This window comes from Aythya ferina (genome assembly GCF_964211825.1).
Source record: "Aythya ferina genome assembly, chromosome: 2".
Lineage (NCBI taxonomy): Eukaryota > Metazoa > Chordata > Aves > Anseriformes > Anatidae > Aythya > Aythya ferina.
Genome location: NC_140297.1, coordinates 37,643,175 through 37,664,311, shown reverse-complemented (window position 1 = coordinate 37,664,311; position 21,137 = coordinate 37,643,175). Strand labels below are relative to the sequence as shown.

General features: G+C 44.0%; 1 protein-coding gene and 1 long non-coding RNA gene across 2 annotated transcripts in view; one reads left to right on the top strand and one right to left on the bottom strand.

Annotated features, from left to right (window-relative positions):
- Window positions 1-2,854, bottom strand: LOC311430740. The gene is made up of 2 exons (XR_014689001.1): window positions 2,455-2,854; window positions 1-1,332 (listed from the first exon to the last, which is right to left on the bottom strand). It is a non-coding gene; the product is annotated as an uncharacterized lncRNA (long non-coding RNA).
- Window positions 2,148-21,137, top strand: part of RFTN1 (raftlin, lipid raft linker 1) — a 92,760-nt gene continuing 73,770 nt past the window's right edge. The window contains exons 1-2 of the mRNA XM_084507566.1: window positions 2,148-2,254; window positions 10,918-11,073. Of these exons, the coding sequence (XP_084363692.1) occupies window positions 10,929-11,073 (145 nt within the window). The 5' untranslated portion in view covers window positions 2,148-2,254; window positions 10,918-10,928. The remainder of the gene's footprint in view (window positions 2,255-10,917; window positions 11,074-21,137) is intronic.

The window sequence follows — 21,137 nt, the reverse complement described above, 5'->3', positions numbered from 1 at the left end:
TAATGTACTGTTTGCCTGTTTATTTTTACATTCTGATTGGATTTGTTTTACACACCTACACAGCAGGGAGAGTCATAAGTGGATGAAGTACAGCAGATGCATTTTGTGTTGTCTGCAGGGCAGAAAGGCTCCAAGCAGTATCAGAGTTAATGAAGGGTGTCTCAGGAGTCACTGGACGGGTTTCTGGCCTCACAGGGGGAAGTATGATCAAGGTGGCAAGCAAAGTTCCAGACTTGGCCCACAAGGATGACATTTGGGATGGATACAAGTTTTTCTGGAAGGACAAGGAAGATGAAAGCAGATATTTTTCCTCTCTCGTACGGTGCTCTTAGATGGATGGCAGGCTGGGTGAGAGTGGGAAGGATCAAAGGACAGACCACTGGGGGTGACATGTCAGTGGGATTACAACCCAGCCAGTTATGAGGAAGGTCAATGAAATTATTAGCAAGCATATGGGTCACAGATCCCTGATTTATGCAGAGGACTTAATCTCCTTAATAGCTGGAAGGGTAACACGGTGAGATGCAAACAATCCAGCAAATTTCTAGAAGCTGTCTTGAAAGAGATACCGAATGGGTAATGTACAACTGCATCTCCAGTAACAAGGAAGAAGCATTTAAGAATGTGGTAATGGCAACTCTGGCTGTAGTCATGGTCATCTACTGAAGCTCAGGATCCTGAAGGGAGTAGGACGAGCAAGTCCCTGGACTTTGGAGAGCAATCTTTGGGTTATTTGTGGAACTGGTGGAGCTGCCTCCCATGGCATCCTCCATGGCATCCTGAAAGGTGAAGGAGCAATGGAAAGCTGGAAGATTTTTAAGAGAACCTTTCCCATATGCAAGCGTGGCACATCCACATTGTCAGGAAAACAAGGAGCTGAACTGGAAGACAAGCTTGGCTGAACCAGCATTATGTGACTGGCCTGCATCACAAAAACTATCATGGTAGAAATAAGAACAGGCTACAAAGAAGGATTATTAGAAATGGTGCCATGGGATATAGGAATAGTGTTGACATACGAGGGCTTATGGCATCTCCTGTTGCTCTCAACAGCTGTTAGCTGTAAAAGGCTGTACATACAGACCTGTTGCAGGATGTGAGCACAAGTAAGGCTGATGAGCTTGAAGCTGCCTTTGCCTTAGCTTTGCTGACCTGTGTGCTTAGACGTGAGTTTCAAGGAAGAGAACTACCCTTGCTGGATGAAGGTCAAGACAGATTTCAGCAGAGCCTTTGACCTATACAGACTTGAGACCAGCTGGGCAGTGTCTGAGTGTGCTGGGAAGATCAGGCTGATGGCCGAGAGCAGCTGCTCTTTGTTCTTCTGAAGAGGATCTGCAAAACACCCATTTCCAAAAAAAGAGGCAAGAAAGACACTTTGGGGAACCAGGAAGAACTTAAATCCCTGGAAAAATCGAGTCTCTTGGAACAACCTTTGCTTCCATGTGTCTGGAAGCATCTTACAGCGTGCCAGCTGTGTGCTTTCTGTGACAGAGTGGCTGGACTGCAGACCAGGGCCAGGGTTGTGGGTGCCATGGCAATTTTGGGAAGGTGACAGTGCTGCTTAGGTGGCTGTAGTTTGGGTGGGTGGCCACCCAGATGTGTAAAAAGCTGGTGGCAGTTGCCATGTGGCGTGAGGACCTCCTGCTCCCTGAGGAGCGGGCAGCAGCTGGCAAGCCTTAGGGCTGGGCTGCTGCCCTGTGGCACCTGGCCGGGCTCGGGGACCAGGAACGTGTTGAAACGGGACAGACAGACCGACAGACAGAGCCACAGTGGGGAAGGGAGAGCCTTGGGGGGGGGTGGGTGGAGGGGGAGCTCTGCCTCAGGCGGGCGCTGCCTCCTGCCCGCAGCCCCGGCCGCACGGCGGAGCCCCGCCACCGCCGGGCCGGGCCGGGAGGCGCCGCTGCCCCTGCCCCGGCCCCGGCGGGGCTCGGAGGAAGAGGAAGTGGCCGCGGCCCCGGGCCGGACCCCGGCTTTGGGAGCGGGACGGAGCGGGACGGAGCCGCCTGCCCGGGCCGGCCAAACTTGGCGGCGGGCAGCGGGGCCGGCGGGCGGAGCGGCGCTGCCCCGGCACCTCCCTGTGGCGGCGCCGAGGGGGGAGCGGCCCCGGAGCGGAGCAGGGCGGGCGGGCGGGCACGGGCAGGAGGAGGAGGAGGAGGAGGAGGAGGAGGAAGCGCTGTCAGCGGGGCCGGCCGTCCCCGCCCGCCGGGCATCCTTCAGCACCGCCGGGCTGCGCCTCGCCCGCCGCCCGTCCCAGGTACCGGGGAGCGCAGGGGAAGGGGAAACTTGGCCGGGGGGGCGCTCCCTGCCCGCCGCCTCAGCGCCCCGGGGGGGGATCGGGCTCGGCCGTGTGCTGCCCCCAAAGCAGGGTTAGGGGCGGCTCGTGGGGGCTGTGGGGCTGCCCCGGAGGGGTGCGGGGGCAGGTGGGGGGTGCCTGCTGTACGGGGCTGGGCTCACCTGGCCGGGCTGTGGGGGAGCGAGTTGTGCTCCCGGAGTTAGCGGCGGCACGGGGCGCTGCCGGGACGCGACCCGTCCCCAAATCCACGGGGGATCCTTTTTGTCCCTGTGCTTTTAGGGTTTATTTTTAAGGAACCCGTTCCTTTCAGCTTCTGGTGTGGAAGGGAAAAGTTACTGGCAGCGCTGCTCTTTTTCGCAATAGCAGCGGTCACATTTGTGTGTTTAATTTCTGTTGTTTTTCCTAAGGAAAAAAAAATAGTCGCGGATTGAACGCTTATTTTAGGAATTTAACTTAACCTCAAGCCAGTTACACGAGGCAAGGGGCTTTCCACCGCTCGAGCGCTGGCATTCCCCCAGCCTGCGAGCGGCCGGGGTTAAATCCCCGCGGGCACCGCGTCGCCGCCGGGTCGTGGTGGCCGAGTGACCGCGGGTGGAAAAGCCCCAAAGCAGGAGCCACGGCCTGCTGGAGCGTAAAAACCAAAATCGGTGATGTATGTATTTATATATATAAAAAAAAGAAATCATACTTCCCTTATTTCTTCCCCCAGCTTCATCTGGGATCCCACAACTTCCCAGCTGGCTCCACGCTCCGCTTTGCCTTTACCCCAAATCAGTTTGCTGGGGGCGTACTCCGTGGCACACTAGCCCGAGGCAGTAAGCGTGGGACTGTCAGGTCTGTGTCTTGCCATGGTTTCACTCGCTGTCCTTGGAGCTGCTGTGCATACGTCGCAGGACGCATCTGTTTTAACTGAATGATTTCCGTGGGTTCAGGGTGCTGTGGGATTCACTTCAAAGGAGGGTTGGATTCGTACCTAACATTCCTGTGCGTGCTCCTGTCAGGCCCATTCAGTCTTTAATTTTCTAGGCAATAGATGCTAGCTGCTTCGGTTTCCTCATAAGTTTTCCAGAGTAGTTTCCTAGTCCTTCGTAGCATCCCAGCAGCCTTCCGTCTTCACCTGAAGGCAGCTCAAACGTTTGCAGCCGCAGCATTGCAGAAGAAACGTTCCCAGTGCTTCGTCCAGTGATGTTAACGCTTCTTTATCTTTACCAGAAACACCCCACCTACAAGTATTTTGTAGAAGTGAGAGGAACCATCTGGATCTTTTGCTGTTCTGAAAGAAAGCATCGCGATATCACTGCGTCGTGATACGACCGAATATTAAATCTTTTGGGTAACGTCATCGGGTGGTGTGGGTAGGGTTAGGAGCAAGGTTCCCCTGCGAACCCAACGTTCCCAGATTGCTCCCTGAGGCCAGCACAGCACTTGTCTTACACTTCCACCAGTTACCTCTTTGCTCTTCTCCCTCCCACACGCAGAGCAGTGTTGATTCTCGAGACAGAGCTGGCGGGTGGTGGGCAGGGAGCCTGTGGAGGTGGCCTGGGTACCTGCAGGCCCAGGGGAAATGAGAAGAAGGAAAGTGGTGGGCGTTCTTCAGGGCAGCAGAGTTGTACCCGAGGTCAATCTTGCGAACACTATGGAAAAACCTATAGTGCCTCATAATATTTTGTTAAAGTCCCGTTATCACTGTGGCATAGTATTTGATATGCTGCCTGCTGGGACTGTGCTTTCTTCCTGACTTGAGAATGACACTTCTCAGTTCTAACTTTGTTAAACCCATACGGTATTTACCCATAGATTGTTTCCTTCTTGAAGTTTCCCAAAGCATAGCAAGCTCCTGAGGCTAGACTAGCAATGGGCCAAAGTGACCAAATGATGTTTTCCTTCTGCTTTCATGCAGGCACTACGTTCTCTCGTCTCTGGGGGAGACGGTACCATAGCTGGTGCAATTGTTTGTTTTTAATTCTAGCAATTGAATCTGCGTTTCATTACGACAGTTCTTTCAGAGCTCTTGGTTTGAGACAAATTACTCCTCCTGATTTGAGTTCTGCTTCTGTTTAGTTGCGGTATCTTTAGCCTGTCTAACTGAGCTTGACTTCTGGCACATTTCACTTTATGCTGGTGTTTCTTGATCTGAGACTGTAGTTTCCTCTGCTGAGCTTTTTTTCCCGTCCCTTGAAAGCCTTTTGCTTATTCTACCTTTCCTTCTTTATTAGGTAATTCATCTCACTAGGCCTGGAAACCTTCTTAGGAATTCTCTTGTCACTTCCTTGGGTTACAAATTCAGCAGATATTCATATTGTAGTTTAAACATGTTCCAGACCTCCCCTGTGTTCAAGTCCTCCAACTTTTCAGTCCCGTTCATCTCACTAATGAGTTCCCTTAGTTTTTGAGATTTGCCTTTTGAAATTGAAAACCTTAATTGCAGCTTTACTTGGGTTGCTCTGCCATTTAATTTAAATGAAATCAATCATAAAGAATAACTCTGGGATTATGCTTTCACCAACCTTTCTATAAGAGCAGATTTACTTATCAACTGCACGTGTAAAATCCTGATATCGCCAGTCAAATTGGTGACTATATGGTGAAAAGATCACCCAGCTCTGACATCCAGAAATAGGTAGGCCTGCTTTATGGTACTGGTTCCTTGTGTTTTCAAAATAAGTACAGGTTCTTTTTCAAATTACTTTGTAAATGTTAGCTACTTAAACAGCTTTTCCTGCCCCACAAATAAAAATTATCGTGATACGTATTGAATATATGCTTGCAATGTTGCCTGAATGATAATACTGTGGAAAATGGACCAGCGAGGTCCTTGGTAAGGAATTTCCCCCCTGGTGAGGTAACACACGAAGCTAAACCAGAGAGGGGAAAAACACAGGAGCGGGGCTTTATCCTGGGAACCTCTCAAGGGCCATCTTAGCGTACCGTGCTCCTTCCTTTGTTTATCTGCACAGCCTGTTTGTCAGGTCTGGTGTTCCCAATCCTCTGCTTCATTTATGCTTCTCTGCCTGATTATTGTTGCCCTCTTATTCATCTTCTGCTTCGTTGCTTTAGCTATGCTAGAAAAGGTACTCAGCCATCATTTGCAAGCTCTCTCAGGGTTTGTTTGGGGCTGTAGGGGGGACGAAACACTCCAGTGTTTTGCAGACTGCGGAGGATGCAAGAATTAAGTGACCACATGCCAGCAAGTGAACTGAGCTGAGCATGAAGTGCTTATTATTTTGAAAATGGAAAGGTCAGGCTTGCAGGAGCGAGGATTTAAGGAAATCAGTGTGTCTCATTACCGCACAACAAATGTGAAGTCCTGTAATTATTTGTAAAAGCCTTCTAGCATCCCTGCGAGGTAGCTAAGTATTACCCATGGAAGGGAGAGTCAGGATGAAAGGGCTTGACCAAAATCAGGAGAGAAAGCCTATTAATACATGGCAGTTATCTGGTTTCCCAGCTGCTAAACTCGCCACAAGAACGCCGTGTTGCGTAGTTTGTGGAAGGAACTTCAGCAGTGACTTAGGATCTGCATTTAAAAAATCATCATTTATGGTGAAGCTTACAAAACGAGGTCGCTAGCTCTGGACGATAAACATTTAAAATGTGTTAACGCAAGCAAGCTTCTTCTCACTAATTGTGGTTACAAGCAAGCTGTCAGGAACGTCATCTGCCTGCACAGCGTGTCTCCTATGGATGCCATTGGAGTGTAAATATTAAACTCACCTTGTTTAAATTTCAGGTATTTGTGCTTCTCCTTCTGTTGGGCAATATTTGCCTATGCACTCATGCAACATGCTAAGCAGCTGAATCCCTTCCTAAATGTCTTTAAAAGACGAGTTTAGGAAGCCTTTGCAAATCATCCCTGTAAGTAGTCATTCCGTAATGTTGATAGAGCTGAAATAAACTGTTTGGCCAATATATACTTAGCTGATAAGCATCCCTTAAATTGGTCTGGTAATCTAGTCAAGCTTCCATTAGCCATGTGGCTCTGTTACGTTTCAGCGTAATTTTCGTTATTATTCCGTGGAGATAAATTGTCAGGAGTTGCATGGAAGGAGGGGACGATACATCATGCAAGAAAATGAGCTCTGTTTGTGTCACCCCCCCAGATCAGACAGAAGTTAAGCTGTTTTTTTCTTCCCTTCTTTGTGCCCTTTTTCTCCTGAAGAGGCATCCCGAGCCATTATTAACAAGAAAATAAATGGTTAGCCACATGGTGTTCTCCTGCGCTTGTTGTTGCTCTCTGGTGGTTCTGAACTTGCCGTATTTCATCTATTTTGAACACAAGCTAGGGAAGTGAGAAAGCAAACCCAAGCTGCTGAAAGTATTTTAACAAAGCTTAGGTTCAGAGATGATGAGTTGAAAACTTGGCAGGTCTCTAGAAGAGCTATAAAAATTTCGATGTTTTATTCAAAACACACTCATTTTCATGGATCACGGAGGTGCTTAAAAATGGAAATACTGTTTTTTTTTTCTTCTGCTGACTACAAATTGTTGTAATTTTTTTGATGACTGCTTCTCACGGCAGGAGGTGGTGCCGATTTCAGTAAAAAGCTTGGATGGGGAAGCAGCGCTCAGGGGTCGGTCATGTGCCATGGGAGTGGCGCTCTTCGCTGCTCAGTGGTGGAGAGGAGGAGGTGGCAGCAAGAGGCTTATCCTGTGCCTCCCAAGGTGGGAATTCACTTGGGATGTACAAAACGTGGGCAATATTTTGGCCTCAGTTTGCAGAAGCAAGCTGTTCTTTCCTATTGCCAGCGGGGTCTTTGTTGTCCTCCATAAGACAAACTTGGGAATTAGTTGGCCGTAGGCTTTGCTGCTGTTCTGCGACTCATCGCTGCTTCCCTTTTTGATGCTTTGCAAAATGAAAATGAGATACAGATTAAAAAATCTTTTGTTCGATCAGGGTTTCAGTTCTAGTTTTACCATGTGCCTGAACGCAAGAATAGTTTTAGAAATTGTCAAGATAATTGAGCACGCGTAAGGTTAATTCACAATAAAAAGTGAGTCTGCAGATGGGATAAGTTTTTCCAGCACGTGTAGCTGCAAGAGCCTGTACCTAAATCTTCATTTCAGTGGTTAATATTCTTCACTAGATGCTGCTTTTTCTTTCGCTCAAGGTATTTGGTTTAAGTATGGAACTAGTGGATTGGTAAATTAATTTTTAAATTAACAAAAATGAGAAAATTTGTCTTAGAACCTAGTGAAGAACCAAAATATTCGTCAGTTTTGTGATGGTTTTGAAGATTTTCTAATTATTTTACTGAAAAGTGAATGTTATTCAGTGATCATATTTTGCTTTAATACTGAATAAAAGCTGTAGAACCACAGCAGCTATAGAAAGCCAGGATAAATACAGGTAGTACAGTAGCTTTAAACATCTGTGATAGCAAAACAATGCAGCTGCTGAAAAAGGGGACTAAAGTGGGTGGAGATTTACTGTGAAGGCATCAATGATGAAACGTTTCTCACAGCACTCTTCAATACCTTGAATGTAGAAAATTAAGGAAGGTGAATTGTGTCCTGTTGACAACCTGATTTCTCTGACTAAAAAGCAAAGAGATGTTTTCAGGCTTGAGGGTGGAAGGACTCTGAACGGGAGTGACTTTGCTGCAAAGGAACGGGAGGAAAATAACTACTGGTAAAAGATTTTGAGAGGTGATAAAACAAAGTGTCCCAGTAGGAAGTTTGTGGGGACAGCACTGAGCAGAATGTGGCGATTCAGTACTTATCTGTCACACATCCTTTAGAAATCCTTTAGAAATCACACGTCTTTTAGAAATCCTGAAGTATTCATATATCTCTGGATTTTTTAATTGACTCCTTTATCAAAGGCTGAACTTTATTTCTAAAGATTTATTTCTTAGTGCTGAAGCACTTGAATCGTAATTACCGTGGAAAAGATAGTGGCGTTGTGAAACCCACTTTTTCTACGGAAATTCTACTTTCTTTCAAGTCTTTTTGGAAGTCCCAGGGGAGGAGGCACGGTATCTCCATAGGGGATGGCTTGCGTGTTGGCGTGGCATGCAGATCACCACTGGGATGTGCCGAGAAGGCAGGCCACGTTTCTCAGCCAGGTTTGATGGAGGAGCGAGGGAGAGCACCCACAGCTGGCGCTGGAAAAGCAGCCTCTGATGTGCCAGCACTCTAACCCCAATTCAGGGAAGGATGCAGAACTCCCTGAGATGCAAAACGCCGAGTCCCCAGGGTCCCCTCCCGCGGCCCCCGCTGCCGTCCGAGGAAACGCCATCCCAGGCGCTCAGCGTGTGAGTTACAGGGCATTGCTGGCACCTGAAGGAGTTCGATGCAGCTGCTAACACGGCTACCTCAGTCCCCGAGTCTACAATATACTCATTTTTTATTTATTTATACTCACCTCGTGCTTTATCTCTTATAACTTTTATCCTTCCCTCATATTTCCGTGTAAAGTCATATTTGTGAAGCGTTGCATAGACGTGGCCCGTGACAGCCTCTGAAGATCCTCGTAGTATCTCGTTGGGCACGTTAATGTACAGCGTACATCTATCCATGAAAATAATGGGTCAGGCTTGTGCTAGTCACATGACACGGGCAAGAGGAAGAAGCTGCTAAATATATGAAAAATAACTATTTTTAACACAGTATAGTAGTTGTTGGTACAAAAAAAGAAATCATAGCGTTCAAAAATACTAGCAGAAAGTATGAATGGAGGAACAGAAGTGGATCCTGAGGTTTCTTAGCCTTAAATTTACAGAATCAAAAAACTCCCCAGAGCTTGCTTTCCAACAGAGAAGTGTTTAAAACAGCGTAGTTCTTACTTTCCTGCTTAAACAACCAGGTGAGGCTGTTTGCTGTTGGATGAATCCCCAAACGCTCAAAGTTCAGGCACACAAGCAGCGTGCCCACTTTTCTTGCTGCTGCAGGCTGTTTTAGCAAATGCTCTTCCTGCTTCCACTTTCTACTGGAGTTTTTTTTTGGAGGTGTGATGTGTTGGTCAGTCCTAATTTCGATATGTTTGCTCGTGGCTTTGTATTAAGGTGTGAGTAAGGGTTGGGAATGTAAAGCAATAGAGCAAAGTTAAAGAGATCTCTGCTGCAGATAGGGCACTCTGCAGTTAGCCGTGCTGGGCACAAATGAGGATAAATGGGCTCTCTGGCTAATAGGAAGATGACAGTAAACCGTGCGTGTGGCTCGGCTCTGAAAAATGCTACCCCAATTTATTTGCAGGAGGGATGGGGAAGTGTTACTGCGCTTTCGGTAGGCACTGGTAGGGTCTCTCTCTGAGCACACGGTCACCTGGGCGCAAATGGAGAAATGAAAACAGGAGCGATGCAAACGAAGGCTGGTGGGGGGATGGAGGGAACAGAGAGCTGCGGTCTCAGGAGTGGCAGAAAAGGCTCGAGCACGTTTCTCCTAGCAAGACAGGAAGCAATATGGTGTTTCTTCTTGAAGATGGCTTTGCAGGGAAATAATGATGGAGGGACCAAACCCGTTATAGTGCAATATGAGCGTAAGTAAGTATGCAGGTAGATTCTGGATATGTTTGTGCTGGAAATTTGCTGACGGTTTCAAAGCTTTGGAGAACAAAGCTGTGGAAGCACACCATAGGAGACACAGGAAACCCGAGCTACCTTTTCATTCTCCACTTCAGGCCCATGTCTTGTGTGTCAAGGAAAAGGCAGTGGTAGTTCGTGACAGACGCTGCTGAGGTGGTGGCTGTTCCCTTCCCAGAAGTGTTGGTTCTTCTTTGTAGGCAGAGACAGGATGTTCAGTGGGTTGTAATGAAAACCTCAGGTGCCTGGCTGGTACGTCTTCATCTTCTCATAGTGACTGCTGCTTGAAACAATTTGCCTCAGCCACACCAGAAGAGGAATGAGAGGACTTGCCTTCTCCTTGCAGCACGGGTATTTTCACTGAGTTTTGCTATACTCAGGTGAGCCACAACGTGCAGGATATCCAGAAACCTTTAACGTGTAGCCGAAATGATTGTCAGGAGTAATCCTTTAAAATGCTGGGGACGGGCAGCTTATTAAAGCAGCCAGACTGATCTAGTCCAGTTCTGGGGTCGGGTACCTCTTCTGTTTTGACGAAGTCTTCTACAACGTGCCATTATTTCCGGTGGCTAGCCCGAAAAAATGAGGTGGAAGGAAATGAGGTGGTTTCCTAGATGCTGGTGGTTCTCTGCAAACCTGCTTTGTCTATTGAATTATAAATCTTGTTAATTTGAATGTTACCAAGGTCTGTTTAAAAGACAATACTATGTGCTTGCATAGTAACTGCTCGTATAAAAATTGTTATTAAGTTGTCAGCCCATATATTAGCAAGTTATTTTGCCTTTTCAGCCACTTTCTATAATGCACTATGTGTCTCCCAGAGTATATTATTGCATACATTTGAAAGATGCAAAATACATGCATTAAACTGTCAGTTTTCCAATAAAATAAAAGCGTGCCCGGGGCTTGATATGAATGGTATATACTTCATTTACTATCTGAGCATTTATTCAATTACACTATTTCATATAGTTTGTAGGTAGTTTGCATTTTAAAACTAAAAATCTTCATTATGTTATACTGTGGTGAATGAAACTTGAAGGAAAAAAAACAAAACACGTTTAGTCATTTTCCTTTTTCCCTTTTCTTGCCTGTTTGCATCAGGAGCTGCTGAAATGGGTTGTGGGTTGAACAAACTAGAGAAGCATGATGAAAAACGACCTGGTAACATCTATTCAACGTTGAAGAGGCCCCAGGTAGAAACCAAGATAGATGTCAGCTATGAATATCGATTCTTGGACTTCACAACACTAAATGATGGTAAGTACACAGTTTTACTTCAGATTTTCTTCTGCACAAATTGGCAAGTTAATTGCTCTATAATGGTTTTAGAATAGTGTGTGTAATAGTTTTTAAAACGTCTTTTAGTTTAAGTAAATGCTTTCTCTTCATTCATAGTGTTTACATGCAGAGATCTTAGTGAGAATTTTCTGTGAATTTTTAACCATAAGTATTTGTAGATTCTCAGGTTTTAGATTCTGTTTACCCGCATTTTTTTTGTCACTCTAAGGCTGTAAGTTCATTTCCTTAATTTGCATTTTGTCCAGGTTTCATATGGTAAAGTGATTCAAGTCTGGCAGGTTATATACTTTACTACTCGTTTTTTCTTCCTCCTTCTCTGCGCTCTGTGCTCCCTCAGGAGTAATTTGAGAGGTTAAAGTTAGTGTTCTCAGTTTTGCAACCTTACCTTAAATAACTCTTACATAGTTACAAATACTTATAGGTGTACTCCTGGGTGGAAACAGAGCAATGGGAGACCCTGAAGATCTAAAACATCAAAGAAGTGAGGGTCCAGCCTCATGTGATTTTTACCTCTTTTGATATCTGAGGTAGTCTGCTTTAATTCTCATGACGATCCGTAGCTATTCCATTTTTTCTCTTGCTGATTGACATCGAGCATCTCTGCCAGTATTGCTCACACCATCTCCTGTGCCCTCATTCACTTCAAAATTAGCCTGTTCTACAAGCAATTACTCCTCACACCATTTGGAAATCCGAGGCTCGAGCAGAAGGCTGGGACCTGCTTCTTGCTATATATAAAACAACACAGCACCAAAATGTGTTACAGCTAGCTGGCTGGGTGCCAGCTAGAGCCTCTCTGCTGTTGCCCTGCAGTGTGCTGCTACTTCGTGTTTTGCAAGTCAGGTCAAAGGAAAAGCCAAAGCTGTAGGTCTCTCTCTGTGCGAGACAAAGAGTTGCTAGCACATTGTTTTACGTGACACCTCTCTCGGTGCAGTTCAGTGTGTTCAACCCCAGGTTAACGTGAATTTGTTGTTTTCTACAACTTGTTGCAAGCGAGCTTGTATTTTGAAAAAGGTGGAGGTTTGGAGTAGGTGGTTGGACAGGAGTGTGATTTTGTAGGCAGTGCAGGAGCTGAGAAATTTGTCTGTGCAGACTTTGTATCTCTCATACTCTTCCATTTGCTGTTACACTAATTGGGATGCACTGCAGTGACCGAGAGCACCAAACAAATTGGAGAGAAATTGTTTTTCCATGTTTATGTATTATAGCTGCTTCCACGTTTATTTATTTTTATTTCAGAGTGAACAGTCTGAGTCTCTATTGCTTGACAGTTTGACAGCTTTCAGAGAGATGGAATTAGTGGCAATGAATTAGTATTGAGGGCTCGCTTGTGTGGGCTCCTCTGTGACGCCCATTGCTGCCCTGGCTGAATGCCTCACAAGGCTTCATGTGTGCGTTCTCCTGATCCCTCATGAAGGATGTATCTCTGTCACCGTGTGGGTGAAACCAGTACACCCGACAGCCATGTGACTTGCCTGAGGCACAGAGGATGTCTGGCACAGAGCAAAAAATTAAACCCAGACTTTGTAAGTCCAGTTAAGTGGGTAGGTTTGCTGTAAAGCATATTTTGTACGCTTTCCTCACTCAACCTTGATTGTTTTATTAGGATTTTAGGACACGTGGTTTTAGAGAGACTGTGAATAGAAGTACTTTTATCAAATTCTTTGGTCTTCCAGTGAGTATAAGCTGTTCAGCTCCTACTGAGTTCTGATTTGGCATGTTGCATCCCCATCGCTCTGGTCTCTGAAGCTACCAGCAGGTGGGCAGGTGAGGAGGGCATGAAGCTGTGGTTCTTGCTTTTTTTCCTAACTATCACCCATGACTCTGAGCTCTCAGGGTTCTGCAGCTCCCCCCTGTTCATGTCACCAGCTGTATGAAGGCTCCTGGCCTCCTACATAGTGTTAGGATGTTCCAGGTTTTTCTCAATAGCAAGAGAGTCGCTGGTTCCTTTCTATTTTTTGCTCAGAAATGACCTCTGCAGATAACCAGAGTTAATGATGAATGCTTCACCTATGCCTGCATGGATTCAGATGTTTCTAAAAATGAATTGCTCACAGCTGTGTAAAAAGAACATTTGGAGTGTGAAGTCTGTTTTCTGTGAATCTACTTTAGCCCTTTCAGTGCGTATATATCCTGACATCATCTTTTCCACAGGTTTTCTGCTTCGTATGCTTTTTAGAATAAGCCATGCTAAATTATGAGTGGCTGCTTGGTGTTTTACTGTATCTTTACTTTAGGCCTTATTTAGAACATCAGTGGATCTGGCTCTGAAGATGGTTATTCATTTTTCTCTGAGGCTTCTCTGTAATATTTACTGCTCTGCCACCTGTATCTCTTGCAAGCCTTTAATCTTAATGGTGAGAGGGATATGATTAGCTCCACTTCCAAATGGGAGATAATACACAGCCAGAAGTTTTCCAAGTCTTCAGTGTTTTTTCATGTGTTCCTAAAGCAGCTTTCATGGACTTATAGTCATCAGTGTGGATGCTGATCACATTTACAGTTTGGAACTGCATTTATTCTCAAATCTAAAATCCTGAAAACCAGACACCGCTTTCCAGAATGCCGTCTGTGTTTTAGTTGCAGTTTCATAGGCAGCTAAGAGGACCTAAGTTTTCTGTGCCTGTAAGATGGGAAAGAATGCTCTGTTTCACCTGTGTCATCTCTGTGAACTCATGTAACTTGTCAGCCTGGCAGAAGGCTTTGCAGTGGTCAGTGTCTTGTGGAGGGTCTGAAAATGCTGGTGTTGGTGTAAGCGGTGAGAGCATGCAGCCAGGAAGATACAGGACACTAACATAGTTGGAAGTGGGAATAAAATGCTATCCTGCTGGTCATTTGCTGTATTAGCCACAAACTTAGCTTTTCTTGCTGTCTTTGGTTAGTTTACCTTCTGACATACACAGCTGAAGGAAGGTAAGGCAGTATGCTCCTTTATTATATATTTGTATTCACTTCCAAACTCGAGCCATGCTGTACACCAAGACAGATGTCCAATGGCAAATCGTGTTAGGTGGCTTATTTAAGTACTGCATTAATAACGTATGCATGCAAAAGACTGAATTAAGGTTGCAAGTGTAACCTTCATTCTGACATTTCCCAGTGTTAAGGGATTGACACACTAGAAAGTAAAGTGTCTAGAGAAAGACTGCCACGCTTTTAAGAACAGCGGAGTATGAAGAACCCATCAGTTCCCATTATGTGCCATAACACTGACAATCTTCATGGTTCTTCAGAATTAAAACCCTTAGATTTGCCAGACTGTTTGAGCAAGTGTGATAATAGATAGCAATGTGGGGTTTTCATCGAGAGCAGGTTAGCACTTGAGGAACAAGGAGCACTTTGCACATTTCAGAACCTTGAGGGAAGCCCCCTCCAGGGGTTTTCTCTTGTTGTTTGCTGGGTTTTTATCTTCTTGGCTGTACAGTGTCTGCTCACGAGCCTTCCCCTTCCATTAAGGTAGCTTCTTGCAAGAAGTCTCAGTTCATCTTCAGCATTGTCCTTTGACAGTATCATCCTGTGTGCTACCCTTCAGTTGTCTGTACTGCCCAAAGCCTACATGGGCTGCTGCTCTCCCTCTGGTGAGATCACAGCAGATTTCACCTGAGTTAAATCGGTAAAATCAGCACAGATTTTGTTAAAGAAGCCATTAACAGATTTCTAACTTGGATGGCTCGTTGCTGGGTAGCAACATGCCATAGGAGGTGCAGAGGAAGAGTGGGGCCTTCTCCCAGGTGGCAGTGGTGAGCTGTGAGGCGGTCCCAGCTGCAACGTGGAGCTTCATCCAGCTCCCGAAATGAACCCACCTCACCATCCCCTTACAAAGTTCATCCCATTACTGACTCAGTCTTGCTTGTCACTGTGCCCCGTGCCAGGTCTCTCTCCAGTTTTCTTCTGACAGGTTTCACCCGCAGTCATTTTTCTGCCTGCTTTCCTGCCATGCCCCTGGGCCACACCGTGTGAGAGACCTGCCCCTCCTGATGGGGACATGCCACGGTGGCATGGAGGGCACCCACTTCTTTCAAAACCTGCTCTCAGTAGCATTATCTGCAGGCCCAGTCTTCTTCCAGCTCTCTGCTGGCTTGTCCTTGCTTCAGAATAACAAGGCCTTATTCAGCAAGAAGCCTTGCGGCTCAACTGGACGCCTCCTCGCTGACGTTGAGGGGAGACAAATGCTAAGTGACAATAATTGGATTTCCTAACAAGAAAGAATTTGAGGAAAGTAAAAGACAGTTGCATCAGATTCACGTTGCAGTAAATCCTTTTGCTGCAAAGCCAGGAGAGACAAGTTAGTGTCTGTGTGTGTATACTTCACTGGAAAAAAAAAAAAAAAAAAAAAAAAGATTGTATGACCCCCATAAGTTTAAAAAAAAAAAGTTTATTTTGCATCCATCTCAGTATAATAAAAGGAAGTGAATATTGATCATCTTGTACCTCTTATCTCCAAGGTGCCATGTATTTCTGTTTCATTGGAGACAGGAGGTAAATGTCACGTGCACCCGAGGAGGGCCTACGCTCACAAACGGACGAGCCTTAATATAAAGCACACATGTTTTCAACAGTGACTCTGTGGGGCAAGCTGGTTTGTTTGGTTTGTTATGTGATTTGAAAGAGAAATATTTAAACTATCTGTGTTCCTGCCCCGTTAGGATCTAGTCTACTTATTTTGGAAAACTTCACTCAGAATGACAGATTGTATAGAAACTGAACTCTGCCTCTTCTTCATCCTTTATTTCCTTTCTTCTGCCTCTTCAGTTCTGATGACGCTCTGAGAGAGCAAGGGTTCAGGGCTTCTCCTCAGATTAGGGTAGAGTTTGAGTTTTTTGGTTTGGTTTTACTGACTTGATTGGATCTCTTTTTGCTTTGCTTTAGATTCCTGTAGTAATGCTTTGGCCTGATGAGTTATGACAGGTTTTGGCCTTGAATAAAGTTGGCATGAAACATATGCTAGCCATGTGATGAGAATAAAATGGGGATATAAATTTTTTTAAATGGGGAAAGGCTATAGTCTGAACAAGCCGTTTGTGCTATAAACCCACTAAAATCCAGATGTTTTGACTGATGGAATGAAAAACAACAACATTTCACATGTCCCAGAGAAGTTCTGAAGTCATAATGTGAACACAAGGGCATATGGTTTTTATCCTTATTGTCAATAATTCTTCTCTTTAGTGAAAAAAAAAAAAAATTAAAAGTAAGGTTATTAGTTATATTTCAACAATTCCACCCTACTTTGTTTTGCTGAAGTGTTTTAACTGTTGTTGCCTAAGGACTGTATTACCAGGCCAATACTCCTTGAATAACAAACTTACTACACGCTTACTAAGCTTTCTGATTTGAGGCATTTTTATATGTATGCGTATATATATGTGTGTATAAAACAATATAAATTTGTAAGTGGATCTGTCTTTCAAGTTCTTGCAAGCTTCTGACTACTATACACTATGCTTTGGGCCAGTTTTGCTGCTCAAAAAAAAAAAAAGGTAGTTGCAGCTTTATTACAATTGATATGGCTGGGCTTTTATTGCTTTTTTTCTAATAAAGGCACATATGGGTTAATGAACCTTTATAAAACATATAATTATATTAGAATCAAAATTTAAAAAAGCATTTCAATATGGACATATTCTTAATATAGGATTAAATTTCAGTTGTGTGTAGTCTACATAGTTAATTTAATTGAAAAAACCTCAGTTATTCCCTCAGAGAGGGGAAAAAAAATCTGATTGGAACTTGGAAGTGTCACACAGTGGGAAGTGTGCAAGCTGGGGATAGAGAAGGCATTTTCTCCACAGAATTTATATGCATTTTTATCAGGAAATTGTTTGCTACAAAATGTAATATGCATTGTTGACTTCAGTGCTTACCATCTCTTCCTATCGGTAATTTTTATATTACGTTAAGTAGTTATTTGTGCCTCGTTTCTGCTTTCTGTTTCTCTTCACCATTCATTTGAGAGAGGGAAAAAAAGCAGAACAACAACAACAAAAACCTCTGAGCAAGTGGCTGTATATCTGAAAAAAGACCCTGCATTTGCAGGTGTTCTTATTTGATTTAAGACTAGTAAAAGCAATTGTTTCTCCATTGGTGAAGTTATTTAATTTCCTGTTTTCATTTTTGTAAGCAAAGGAACATAGATGAAATTAGCATTCCAGTTTTGTATTTCCAGTTGCCTGGGTTAGTTACCATCATTTTGTCCTCAGGAGTGATGAAATAAAATTAGCAAGGCAAAATATTGTTAGGTTATTAATGGGATGTGATAGCTTGAACCAGACTGTATATTGATCATGTACGACAGACTAAAACATTGCTTGAGAGGATATTAATATATAACATATTAAGAGCAGTAAGACGATGAGCAGAAGAGGCCAGTGGGTTATTTCTGTGTATCTCAGATTCTGTTAACGATTCCCCTTCATTTCAGCTTTGTCCATATGCAGATCCCATTCAACTTAGATTTTTTACACATGAAAATATGCACATGATAAAAAGAATCAGCATAAGGGCTTTGCTGGGTCTGGGCTTCAGTCCTTTCCATTAATGCAAATGTAAAGAAATGATTATTTTTGGCTTCTCTAACACATGCAGGTATTTTGTTTCAAGTGAATTGCAGTCCAGTAATGTGTAACCCTTCAGGGCTTGCCACTGTAAGTCACAGCAAAATGAAATGTTTGTGCTGTAGCAGTTTATAAAACTTACTTGCGTGTCTTGGGAAACTTGCAATTTGACATAAAAGGAGAATTCCATATGTTAGTAGTTTAATAAATGTAATAAATTACATCATAAATGTATTTGCTTTATGGATTTGTTAGAAATAACTTGAACTTCTTTACTATTGTTGGCTTTTAACTAAGGATCCATAACTTGAGTACAATCTGTAAGAGATATTCTAGTTTCTAAATATGGGCTTTGCTTTCCATAATTATCTTATATAGGTTTTTGTTATGGGAGACCATATGCACATGTTATTGATGTACAGATCTAGATACGCTTATACATACAGAAGAGAGAATGTGTATGTAATAGATGTGCCCATGTATGTATTGTATGACATTTATATTCTTGAGATGGGTAATACATAAGGACATGAACATTTAGCCTGTCAGGTTTTGCTTTATGGTTACACTTAATTGTGCCACAACAGCAAGGATGAAGAGCTTTATTTAAAGTCATACGATGACTGCGACAGAACTGGGAGTAGATCCTGTTCAATCCACTGCTCTAGCTGGTAGATCGTGGCCTTAAAAACACCCTTCTCACAGAAACTAAAGCAAGAAGTTGGTCAATATTATGAATTAAGTTTCCAAGCTCATATCTTAATAGTTACATAGTCTTTATGTGTACCTTTCAAATTTCAAATAGAAAATAGTTGCAGGTATTGCCTGTCTCCTGAAGACCCAGCTGAACTGTGGCACTGCTATTTTGTGTTAAAATAGGCTAGATGGAAGCCTAGATACAATATGGTAAGTGTATTAGAAGTATCAAATATGTCAAAGAATGTGCATATGATGTGTTTTGGACTGGTGTTTTCAGCTTGTGATTGGAAAAAAAAAAAAAAAAAGATTTCTTTTAGATACCGTGATGGAATCTCACCCCAAATACACTGAGCAGTGCAACAGCCACTTTTTCTACGGGGATTCTGCCTCTGTGGTTCGGCAGCGGGTGCGTGCAAATGCAAACTGGACAAGGGAGGGAAGGAACATCTGCAAGAAGTTTTCTATTCATGGATTCCACTCTGGAAAAAATATGGGTGCTGCAATAGTCGTGTTTGTGTTAACTTTCCTAGTCTGTATCCATTCTTAGACTGAAGAATGGGTAGCTACAATACTCCATTCTTACCATGTAGTTGTCGATTGTATCTACTCCGTTAGCTGAAGCTTCTTCTTAATGCAATTACTGAATTCTTACAATAGATACATACCATACGTCATACATAAATGAATGCTAATTGTAATTCACTCAAATCGTGGAAAAATACTTACAGATCTGTCTAAAAAGAGCTCTGAACATCCAAGAAACTTTTCCATCCTATCAGTAACTAAGGCATTGCACATGATCTTTCTGAGTGGCCTTGTCTTTTCTTTTGCCTCTGGCTTTGCACATTTTTCCAATCTTCATGTGGTTTTCATCTCCTGATGCTGTTCAAGAGCCAAGGAACCAGATTTGGCAGTCTGCGTGGCTGGTAGACAGGAGTTTCTGGTGGAATGATGAGATTCTTCAAGCCAGAGGAGCCTAATCCTGTTTTCTAATAAACAAAACTTCCCCTGTGTTTAACTGGGACACACAGTGGCTTGTAACTTTAAATAATAAATGTCTTATGGCTTTATTATGGGACAGAAGTGATGAGGCATGATCTCTGCAGTAACTTGTTTAGTCTTTGTATGACTTGTTACTACAAATTTCTTGACACCAGCAAGATAAAAGATGATACACAAAATCTGTGCAATCTTTTAATTTTAATGCAGTTCACAGTCATTGACTTTGGAAATAATCGTTGCTATTTGGCTAAAAGCTCATGCAAATTATAAGTTTGGAATTGGTTTATTGTGAGTGGAGGACACCTCGTTTGAGAGAAAAGAGGAATTGTTGCTATCAGCTGTTCTTTACTGTGAGAAGTCACTTTTCTTCAATTGTACTGAAAAGAAAATGCTAAGTAGATACACCTTGATTCTGTGGGATTTTCTTGTTATTATTAATTTTTCTGATATTTCTATAGGAAGGATGAAGAATCTCTATTGTCATGGAAACTGTGGACCTTCAGCTATTTCACAGAACCTGTAGCAGTTTCTTGGTGGGTCAGACCCCAGGGTCCATAGCTCAGCACTGGCCAGTGTCAGACTATGCATGTCCCAAGCAAGCAGTGTGGTGCAGGAGGAGGTCACTGTGGCAGGTGCTTCTGAGGAGTTTAGGCCTCATTAGTTGCATTGTGAGGGTTTTACCTTGGACAGGAGGTGGTGTGCTCTCCTGTCAGCAGAACATCCCTCTACACGTGCCTCAAAGCCATCTGAAGGAAAGGTATCTTGTTACAAATGTCTGCTTTTTGTCTCGCAAGCCCGTCTTCTGGGGGCCAGTCTAGCAGGTGCCATTTTGTCCCCGTGTCCATTTTGTGTAGTTAGCGGTAGCTTGTTATTGTCTCAGCCAGCGATGCTTGTCAAGAGATTTCACGTGCAGAAAGCAGTCTAATTTCTGTTCTTACTTCTGTTCCTGGTTTGTTTCTGTTCCTGCTTTTTTATACATGCTATGTGACTTTTTTTCCCCGCTGGCCAACGATGAAGTTGAGGCCATAAAATGGCTTCCTTCTGCAGCTGTGGCAGCTCCTATGTGAGCACACACCAGACGAGCTGACTTCCTTGTGTCTGAGGAGGAAGACGTGGACCGTGTGTTACTTTCTTGAGTTTTCCCTGTTGTGTGTGTGCTTTGCCTGTGTCCCACTGAAGGGTGGGACACAAGATTGGACTGGTAAGGCTGGTGGTTGGTTCTCTGCACTGAGGTTGGTTTGGTGGGTCACAACTTGCAGTTGTTCCAAGCTACTGCCATGACTGAGTGAATTTTGGGAGTCTAAACCTGCTCTTGAAGATACTGTTATTGTCCTGTGGAGTCTCATGATCGCAGTACCTATTGGTCTGTGGCTAACCAGTTTTGGGAGGGAGAGTATGTCTATAGTGGGTTAAGTCAGGACCAAGGTCTCCAGTGCCATCTTCCAAATCCTGCCTTCTCATAGATGCGCAGCAGAGCTGAGTGTCTAAAAATTAGATTTACTCCTTTCCTACTGCCATTTGACCACTTATTCCTTCTAGATAGGCATAGTCACTGTGTCTCTTTCTCTCAATGCCCTTTTTGACCTTTTCTTCCTGTTCACAGATGGCTTTGGCAGCTGTCTCAATGACCCTGAGGAAACCTCACGGACTGGGGATTGGGATTGAGTTAGGGAAAAGCGTAGTCAAAAACTACCAGCAGTGCACCACGCAGGATAACGACGGGGGAAGGGTGAATTTGCTCATACCCTGCTTTTCTGAGAAACGACA